The sequence below is a fragment of the Athene cunicularia genome, assembly GCF_003259725.1.
Source record: "Athene cunicularia isolate RWA chromosome 2 unlocalized genomic scaffold, athCun1 chr2_part1, whole genome shotgun sequence".
In the NCBI taxonomy this organism is placed as follows: domain Eukaryota; kingdom Metazoa; phylum Chordata; class Aves; order Strigiformes; family Strigidae; genus Athene; species Athene cunicularia.
The window spans coordinates 123,009,213-123,019,925 of record NW_020799095.1 but is presented as its reverse complement, the minus strand read 5'-3'; the positions used below and the strand labels follow the sequence as shown (position 1 = coordinate 123,019,925).

Here is a 10,713-nt window from a genome sequence, read left to right as displayed (position 1 = left end):
GGGGGGGGGGGAAAGCCGTGTGTGCCTGGAAGCGGTGTTTGATTGACTGTGCTAAAAATAGCTCTACTTCTCCACTGGAGTGATCTGCACTGGAGGAGGTCTGCAGTATTTTAGGTGGAGAATTTGCATGAAGGGCCAAAATACGGCTGGTTGCAAACAGTGCTGGAAGGCTCCATCTGAGTCACTGTGGAGCAGGAACCCAGCAAAGTTCCTCCCGGGGGCAGGAATCACACGGCTGCTGTGAGGTAGCTGGGATATCTTTGTTGCTGTGAAAGTCCCAAGACATTTTTCATAAGAACAAAATGTTTTTCCCCCACTGTTTTGTGACCTGATTTCTACATGACACTTTACATGCTGGAAGTTATAATAGGCTTGATAGCAAACCAAGCCCTCTGTCCTTCAGTAGCTTTGCTATGTGAACTGGATCCAGACAGATGCTTTGAGGGTTGAGCTGCCCATCTCAGGGTGGGTTGCAGCAGGTCTTTTTCATACTCTCGGTCCGAGTGGTTGTGAGGCAGTACTGCTGTGCGACCCTGCACAGCTGCGGCATTTCGTGGGGGAGGAGGACACAGCACCTCCCTTGCAGCACTTCCAGGATCCACTGAATGAAGGATAACAGTCATCAGGAAGGTGCCAGTTGAGTATTGTTCATCTAAAAGCATATCTGAAAATCATGTGGAAGGTCAACTAGTGTGCCACAACAGCTGACTTTTAATTGTTCAGAAGCCTTTGCAGGTTCTTGCTTGCTTCATTATAAGTGTAAAGGTGGGGATACAGCAAAGCAGTTTAACTATTACATTATTTTTACCCTTTTCGGGTCAGGACAAGAGAAGATACATTAAAAAGCTCTACTAACCTCAGGGCTGTTATATCCAGAGATGTACTCTGGATATTAGGGATATTAGATATGTTAAATGGAACTAGTGAGCAACTGACCATAAAAAATAATGTACTGATTGTAATGAGAGGGTTTTATGTTAGGGTTCACACTGTTGACTGGTAATGAGCTTTCCCGTTCCCTTTCCCGTTCCCTTTCCCGTTCCCTTTCCCGTTCCCTTTCCCGTTCCCTTTCCCTTTTTTTACAGAGGCTTAGTTCGATGTCTTACAAGTCTCGAGAGGAAGATCCATCTCTTACAGAAGATGAGGTACGTTTCTTGCACAAAATTCAGTAACTAACTAGAGACCTTTTTTCAGACAGAAATTAGCATAAACTCTGCATGATTAAGCAGGATCTAAGAAAGGTGAAATTTGTCTGAAGGGAAAATGAAAGGCGAAGTTTCTCTACACAGAGTTTGTACTGCCACATTCCTAAAATCAGAAGTATTCTAGCATATGGGCTATATCAGGCCAGTAGGTTTAAAAATTGTGTCAGAAAATAACAGGAGGCCACAATTAGCAGATAGTTAGGGCAGCTTCTTGATTTGGATGACAAACTCTACTTAAGAATAATAATCAGCAGCCTTTTGAAACATGCTATACCTTCCCCATGGCAGTGCTTGGAGCTCTGGGAAGTAAAGGGAAGCACAATAAAGGCACTGGAATATAAACTGTTCTTTAAAATGTCTCCTAGTCAAATTTAGATTGAAACAAAGATAGAAAAGTTAAACAGAATTAAGGTTGTTTGTGATCGTCTCCAATACACCCATGCAATTTATAAATAAGTTCTCTGGACATAAAAGTAAACACAAACTTGGCAATGAGCTGAGTGAGCTAATGCCTTCTGCTGGGAGAAGTGCTCCCAGACATTAATGAATAAATTGATCCGTGCACTGGGTTTATATAATTTAATCCTGGAAAAGGCTGAAGTATGGATGAGCAGAAGAGCCTTTTTTTGTTTGGTTGGCTGACATCAGTAAAAAGTAAGACGTATTGCCATCTGCAATTGGATGTCTCTCTTTATAAAAAAAAAATTAAAAAAAAATACAGAATTAACAGAAGCGATCTGGTTCATCTGCATCAATCAGTGTGGCTTAATGGTAATAGGCATTTTCATGCCAATCTACTATTTTAATTGGACTGATACAAAACCAGAGTGGCCTTGCATGCTTGGGAAAGACTTTAAATGTAACAGAAGAGCTATGCTGCAATTGCGATATTAAATACCAGACAAGCAGTGCAGAGAATTTCAGCCATCTGCCCTGTGCAAGGGGTAGCATCCACTTGGTCTGGGAGAGGGATTCAAGAGTGGCTCCCTGCGTTCAGTGCCAGCCCCAGCGAGCCCTGAGTGGAGGGACGTGTGTGGACAGTCTCCAGGACCGTGGCAAAACTTGCAAGAGCTCCTGCTCACAAAGTTATTCCCTTTTGTCTAATTTGCCTGCAGGGGATTTATGTTCAAGTAATTTTTACATTTATAAACTTAGTTTATAAAGCATTTTATAAAGCTTGGGTTTTTTGAAAGAAAATCAATTTATAAATGCATGCCAGAACAGGACTTTGTAAGAAATCCCTTTTTTTGTGTAAGCAAGTATATCTTTTTATTACAAGATCCTGTCTTTTTGTAAGTAACTGACATCCTTGTGGTGGAATGGGTACGAACTGGCATACAAGCTATATGCCATATTTAAATACTCAGCAGGTGTCTCCTTTTCCTAGATCTCAGCCATGTACTCGTCAGTGAGTAAGCCGGGACAGGCCATCAAGGCACTGGATTCTCCTTATACCTGTATTCAAGAAATTGCTTCACAGAGGTCCCCATCTATTTGCAGTGGCCTCTATGCAAGTGTGAAGGACTTTGAAAACACCCTAAATACTACCACTGTGCCTCAGTCTGTGGACAGACCAAACGGAGAGCTGGAGCCTGACTATGAAGCTATCCAGTCAGTGAGCCAAGAAGAGGACAGGACCTTGTCTGTGCCTAACACAAACCACACAGCTCTTTCAGGAGAGAATGACTATGAGAGCATAGGGGACTTGCAGCACCACAGGGATCTCACCAGACTTTAACTACTCCAGCAGGCAGATTTCTCCACTGGTGTTTTCAAAGGAACGTGTGAAACATGAAGAGAGAAGTGCTTCTCCTTTTGAGGAACAAAGCTAAGTAGAGAACAAAAGTTGTGAAGCAGCAGCGTACATTTCAGCCAGGGTGTGATACCTGCTAGATTATTCTGGGTGGTGGATGGAGGCTCACGGGAAAGGGTATGTCAGGTCAGAATGACAACCAGGACAACGTAAAGGCTTTTTTATTGTTAACTCCAAAACGACCAGAATCTGGGAAGGAGTACCACGCTTGTTGTCCCAATAGGATTACATACCAAAAAGACTGCCTTTACACAAAGCTAGCTGTTCATTTTAAGAGATTATTTTATGTCATTTCCTTCAAAGTGTTTTTCAAGCATCATTTTTCATTCAAGTTTGCGCATCCACAACGTTGAGCAAATCACGGATCACTGTACCTCAACTCAGACTTACTTTTCAGGGCTGGGGAAGACGTGCTTACTTCTGTCTTTTGGGGAGCTCTGTCCACATTCATTGCAACTAAAGTGCAAAAAACAGTACTTCACAAAGGACCTACTCCAAATGTACTTGAATTAAGTCTGTTGCTTTTTCTTTTGTTTTTAATGTCAAGGGCTGTAGAATGTGACTTGCAATATTTATGTGTACTGGTATTTGTAGGTTTTTTTGTTGGATTATTTGTGAAATACCGCTTTAAAATGGCAAGTGACACCCTTAGCGTTCTTGCTCTGTTCCTCTCACGTGCACACATATACCTACACATACACACACCAGACAATTGCCATATTGCAAAAATTTGTGCAAGTGAATGGATTGACATAATGTTTAGTCTAACCTTAATAGTGTTGAGTCATTTTTTGAAGAATTTTGTCCTTTTTTAAGACTTAAAATATTTTAATATGTTTATCTCGTTTATTATATAGGAAGATTTGTGTACTGTGTTGATTGGATGATATTTTTTATTTTTACAACATATCTTTCATCTTCAAAGTTTTTGTAGATTAACTTACTGTTTTATGTAACAGAAGGAATTCCATTCTTTGTTTGGGCTTTATTTGGTTTTCCTTTAAATTTTTTTCCTATGTCAGAACTATGTAAATGAACAATTGTTTTTGTTTTGGGGTTTTTTCGTCTTCTTAAGCAGGGATGTGGAACATGCCTTGCTGGTTTTAAGCTGAAAATAATAGAGTCTTTGTAAAAGAACACTGCCAAAGGGCAAAAAAGAGGTAGAAGAGACAGGGGGAACAGCCACTGGTCCTCCCCGTTCCTCTGCTAAAAGGAGCAGGAGGGCAACCAAGAACTTCTTGGGGCTCTGAAAAGCAGTTTGAAAACCACTGGCTTTTCAAAGATAAGTTATTCTGTTACTATTAAAAACAAAGTACAGTGCTTGGATGAAGCAAGTAGGTACTGAGCTGATACTTTGTTTTCTTCAGAAATAGTACAATTAAGAGTACAATGGTACAAGAATAGTCCGACAGTAGAGAAGTGGCACTATGTGATGTGCGTTTGTACACTGTTATGTGTACACATGTGCATATATCCCCATGTATATAAGCATGCACATGTAATTTGGACACAAGTATATAGTCCAACTTGGTAACATTCAAATACATTCACATACGTAATGTCTGGCATGTGCCTGAAGAGTAGTTTATTTTTAATTTGAAATAAACGGTATGTAAACTGAGGTTGGCTTATTCCATAGTAGCAAAAACAGGTTTAGTTTCAGTTCAGTTGGTACTGGGTTTTGATATACCAGACTGAGTCCTTCTTGGATCACTGGCCAGCGATCAACATAACTTGGTACTATAAAGAGCAAACACAAATCTGGTTAGACACATTTATTAGAAATAAGTGTACTGATTTATGGGCTTTGCCTGTAAGTAGTACAGCTCTGAGGAGCAGTGCAAGTGTGCAGTCAAATCCTGCCTGCAGGATGATTCAAACATCATGGATCCTAACCTCATGTGACAGTGCAGCACTCTTGATCTATACTCTCTTCCTTTGAGGAGAAGCAGTTCAGACCAGTGTACATCCATCTTGTTCTTGACCATGCTGCCATGCTTCCACGGCTGCAGCAAACCCTTTACTTTCACTTCATTGCAGGGCTTTTTAAAGATGACTTTGGTCTTCCTTTCTGGAGTTTTTTCCTCAAAAAAAGTTTCTATTTCTGTTCCCTTGAATGTGAATTTATGAAGTTCACCTTTGACTGTTCTCTCCTACTTCACACTTTTTAAGGCCAAAGATAAGATGCACCATGTTTCAGAAGATCTGTTGTGCTAAGTCTGGAGAATTTCTGAAGTCTTTTAACTATGTGTTTACTTTCTGTTCCTTGCTCAGGGGTACAGGTTTATATACGTAGTCCTCAGTCTGACTCCTGCAACTTAATGGCAGGCATACCTCAACTGAAATTCCCAAGATGTAGTTATCTCAAGGTGTAGTTACCCCTTAAGGATTGTCTTATTACAGGGATGACTGCTTTTAGAGAAACAGTAGCAACATGAGGTTTGTCAAGTTCACCAGATTCAATTTCAAGACCAGTTTAAAGGTAAGAGATAATGTCAGTTAATAATAGAAACAATAACACTGAACTCTTGATTATAAAAATTTAAGGTGCAAAAGAAGAAAATCAAACTTCAGTCTAGAAGTGCCCCCATTGAGATCAGTAAGTCGAAGGGGGGGGGGGAGGAGGGCTCCCTGGTCTCTCTCTGCAGTCTCAGAGCAGGATTAAGAGTGTTGGTTTGGAGGATGGGATGCAAGACTCAGCTCTTTCCTTCTTTCCTTTCCCCCATTCTGACAGCTGCTCCTTCAGACCCCTAGATTTCCCTTTTCCATAGTGAAATCCCTCCCCCTCTCTTTTTTGTTTCTATTTTTAATTGCCTCGTACAGCCTCACACTGGGAGATAGTATTATGTATGCAGTCCTGTGGTGCTGGCACATTCCTTCCCATTTAAATGATTCTCAGGCTGGTCACCACCTTTTCATCACCCACCAGTCCCTCAGCCTGGTGGGGAAGGAGCTCAGATTTTGGATTGCTGCTTGCAGGATGTGTATCTGCCCTCAGTCATGAGACCCCTTGCACGCTGGATTCTTGAGAGCTACAAAAAGGAATTACCCTTCTGAACAAGGACTCACGGGGAGTCCATAACTCCCCTACAATCTCTTATTAGATAGTCTAATGCTAAAGAAAAACGTTTTAGAATTCAGTCCAAGGTTCTTAAGTGAATAATTACATCTGTTGACAAAGAATCAAGCTTCTGTTCCCTCTTCCCAGGCATAAGATCTGTTACTTTATGGCTGTTGCCAATGATTCCTTTTCACTAATATATTGGATAGAAAGACTTTTCCAACAGTAATCCCCGAATAGATTAATGTGACTGTAAAGAAAAGGGAGTCTTTTCTGCTTGTCTCTTTATTGCTATTTTTTCCTCTCAGTATATCCCTAAATAACATGTCAACATCCAAAATGAATTATTTGTTACCTAGTGATTTTTCTGGGGAAGCTTCACAGTCTAGTTCTTTGCCTCCATTTTTTGGCACAACTATATAATAAGATCTCATATCAGATTGCCACAGTAAGGCCAAGACAAGCTGTAATGTGTGTATAAATGCACTACTGAAGAGGTCTTTTCTGATTTCCTTCTGGGAACTGGTAGAAATAAGGAATGCAGTTTGGATGTCTCTTCCTGTGGGAGCTGTTCTCACCACATACCTAAACAAGTGCTAACCCCATACGTAAACCAGTTGCCCCTTTCCACCATGATGACTGCAGAATTGCTTTCTCATTCACAGAGAGAAATAGCTTCTTTTACAGCTATCTGTAGCACAGGTGTGTACCTAATTACAACAGATTAATTATAGTGCCTTTTTTACATAGCTAGTACTTCCACATTCTTTTCCTTACCATGTTTGTTTAACTCAAAAGTACAAAGCGACAACGCAACATCGACTTGTTTAAGTTGGAAACAGCTTTATAGAGACACATTAAATGTATTGGACCTCAATTAGCCCTACAATAGCAATAGTATCTCACAAACATCATCTGAAAAGCCCAGTAATGTAGCTACGTTGACTAAGCTTTGCAATAAGAATTATCAGTCTTCTTTGGAAGAACCTAAGTTTTTCAACAGTGAGTATTCAGGGAGGTGGTGGTCATTGTCCATGTCAACTGTGAACAGTTAATTCCTTCAGTCTTTCTATTAATATCAGTTGCAGGCTTGCTTACATGCAGCAGGATCCATGGCATGTGGGATGAGTAGGTGTGGGGATTCATATTCATGAATCACTCAGAGCTGCACCATCCCCACAGTAGCAACGGCCAAGGACCAGCTGCCTTGTTCTCTAAGCCCTCGTCTATGGTGCCTTCAGGGAATCCATCCTGCAGGAATTCTTCTGGGCTACGTGCTTCTCCATGGCTCCCTGAACAGCTCCTGTCTGCTGTCTTCATCACAATTCTGTAGACGCGGTGCTCTTTGTTCAACCTTTCAATGGTGCTTTTATAAGATGCTGGAGAAACGGTTTCAGTGTGCTTTCTGAAAGCTGACAGGTAAAGCTGTGACACAGAGTGCTCTCTCTAGTATTGTCTGCTTCCCAGAATTTAGCGCTACCTGTGTTACTCTGACTACAAAAGGCTGACAGTGCTGCCCTGCCTCTGGTTCATCTCACACATAACCAGAATGGAGTCATCACATGTAACAAGGTTGGGCCACAGGTGTTTAAAAGTGCCTCGGCTTGAAAGCAGTTAGAGTCATGACTCTCCTCCATGCAGTGTGGGATTGGAAACATCACAGGGCCCAGCTCAAGGACTTTTTTCCATCTCTTACTGTGCATATACATTTGTTTGCAATATGACTGTATGAAACCTGTTTCTGCAACAAACATTTTAATTTGGGCTACACTCCAATGAGGGACTTTTGCTGTTAGGCAAATTACCAGTTATTTCAGATGAGTGTTACTTATTTAGGTTGGAATAAGGCTGTGTGCCTCACAAGTAACTCGGTGTCTGTGTAGTCTGCTGCAAAACAGGAGAATGCAGAAAGATGCTCAGCCTGACAGAAGCTTCTGTGGTGGCATGCTGAAGACCTTCAAGGGCAGCTCTTTTCCTGGGAGCTGGGGGCATAATTACTGTTAATATGATTTCATAACCTGGTGCGGAAGTTGATTTGTAGCATCTCTTTTGGGATGGTCATGGCTGAAGACGTTGCCAGAGCATATATTAAAAAAAAAAAAAAAGGATTTTTATAGCCCTTGCTAGCTTTTTATAGCCCTTGCTAGCTATCAACATATGTTGAGGATTATGCTAAAGATAACTGCTCTGGATGGAACATCACAGAAATGAAAACACAGGGTTCTCTTTCTTCAAGGAGAGAGAACTCCCTTTGGTTGGGTCAGTATGAAAGATCCCGGGCTTACAGAAAGTATTAAACAACAAAAGTATTAAACAAATTAATTGCCTAGGTGGTAGTTTTCCAGGAGTGCATTAAGGTGTCACATACACTAGACACTGTTCTTTTCCTATAGACAACAGAAAGATGAAAGCTTATTTTTAATACAAGATTCCCATTGATTAATTGATAAAACTTACTTTACATGTAAGCCAAAGGTCAGCAAGAGTGTCTACACTATGTAGATTTATTTAAGCTAACTCTAAATGTTACAGATCAGGTGTTGTAAGCAGAATCACTACAACAATTTAATGCTCTCCTTGGTCTGACCTGCTCACATAGCTAACTCCAGCACCTCAACTTCTATAGCAAATGCATGGATTCTCTTTGTATTACACACCCATTGGCATGTGCCTGGTCTACAGATAATACAAAATTTACAGTTCTGTTTTTTCAAGCTGTGAGGTGTTGTTTCTGGAGGTCTTCAGTTTCAAACGGGCCAGAAGGACAGTCACTACAAACAGCAAAGTGCCTAAAAATAAGGATGTTTCTACAAATGTGATGATGCTCACTGTTGCTACACAGCAACTTGTGTACTGCATGTGGTACTCTCTTGCCAAACACATTCCTAAATATTGGCTTTCATTTGTGATGTTCATTTATTGTTATAATAGCACAGTCTGACAAGGTTTCTGTCTCTGCAAATTCATTGTCTAATTTTAACTAGCATATGTTTGTTACAGAAAATATAAAACGAGATTGTTCAGTTTAGAGGGCAGCTATGTTATTTCTTACAGTTTATGATAATGCAACAATCTGCTTAGATGATTTACAAAGTATGTAAATATTACTTCAAAGTAAGTATGCAAGTATGACTTCAAAATCGAGATTTCAGAATGCTTCCTGCTCACTACAAGACAATGTTACCAACTCGTCATTTTAATCTTGTAACATTGGGGAGGGGGGTTTAAACCTTACAGGTCTTGTTACTTTAAAAAAAAAAAAAAAAAAAAAAAAAAAAAAAGTGCTGATGTTTTGGCTTCCTAATGTCTACGAAGAGACTCATATTTTAACTTTCAGCATAGGTTGGATTTGGACTCCCCTCTTATTTATGGAACTGCTCCTCCCCACCATGTTCAGCCATCACCATCTGAGTATCTCTTTTGTCCTTGATGATACATAGCAAGTGTCCTGAGGGCACAAAAACTGCAGCACATAACATGCCTAAATGGGACCTTTTTAATGTGCCTGTGAGATCTGGGAGCCTGGATGTAAGTCAGATGTTTTGGGGAAATCACAGCCTGTCTTGCAGACTTCTGTGGAGGTCTTCACTTTCTTTCAAGGCAATAAGTTCTGTAGCTTGCAAGCACTCAGTTGACATGGAAAGATGTATGTAGGAAGTGAACTGGTACAATGTATTACTAAAAAATCACCTAAGAGCACAAGAATCTTCTTTCTCACATGTCTGAGGACAGTGAAATTTGCTCTTCACCTCTGAGGCTATTTGAAAACAGTCACGTAACTGGTCTCCTCCTCCTCAGAACATCCTACCAGCAGACAATGAGCATCTGGATCACTCTGGTGGCTTCTGAGTTTCCACATGTACCACTTTCCAGCGAGGCCTGTGGTGATGACTACTTAGGAATGGCCCTTTGCTTCACAGTCCTGACCCCTTTCATGTAAGAAAGGGAGATGTGAGCTGCTTCTCCTCAGTCTGACTAGTCTTTCTAGATGAAAGTGTGCTAAGAGCAAACCCAGAAAAGAGCATTTACTGTTGAGGCAAGACAGGTATAGCTTACCGCAGCCGCTAGGAAGAGAGAGGTAAAAGGAACAATAGCTAAGTTCACTTGCACTTCACTTGTATCACAGACTACCTGTTCAGGAGGATTTTTACAGTAGAAGAGTCACAGTTAAGGAACAAGTTGCCAAGAATCTCACAGGTGACAGATGGAATGTTCGTTCTTCTCAGTATCCCCTATACCTGAAGAGGCAGGAACAAGTCGTCTCTGCCCCACCATGACTCAGTTTGCTGATCTTTTATCAAGCCTCCATATCAACAGAAATGAAATTAATAAATAAATTATAAATACATGGTTTTGTTCTATCATAAACCCCAAATGGACAAATGTAGATGCACTAATGTAAGTACCATATGCAGATCTGGACTTGCACAGGTAGTTCTTAAGTAAAAAAAACCCCAAACCTGGATTACTTTATTTAAATAGAATTATTTGCATGAGACAAGGGTGCATGATTGGACCCCAAGACAAAGTTTAGAAGAAGTTTGGTTTGGTGCTAGGGTGGGGTTTTTTTGGTATTTTCAGTGAAATATATTTGCTTTCTTTTATGTTAGTGAATTAATATGGCTTCCATAGGA

At 40.6% G+C, this 10,713-nt stretch overlaps 1 protein-coding gene across 4 annotated transcripts in view; it reads left to right on the top strand.

Moving 5' to 3' along the window:
* PAG1 (phosphoprotein membrane anchor with glycosphingolipid microdomains 1) overlaps positions 1-9,328 on the top strand; it is a 93,116-nt gene extending 83,788 nt beyond the window's left edge. For all 4 annotated transcript variants that reach the window (XM_026842166.1, XM_026842167.1, XM_026842165.1 and 1 more), the window contains 2 exons: positions 1,086-1,145; positions 2,593-9,328. In XM_026842166.1, the coding sequence (XP_026697967.1) occupies positions 1,086-1,145; positions 2,593-2,943 (411 nt within the window). In that variant the 3' untranslated portion in view covers positions 2,944-9,328. The remainder of the gene's footprint in view (positions 1-1,085; positions 1,146-2,592) is intronic.
* The last annotated feature ends 1,385 nt before the right edge of the window (positions 9,329-10,713 follow it).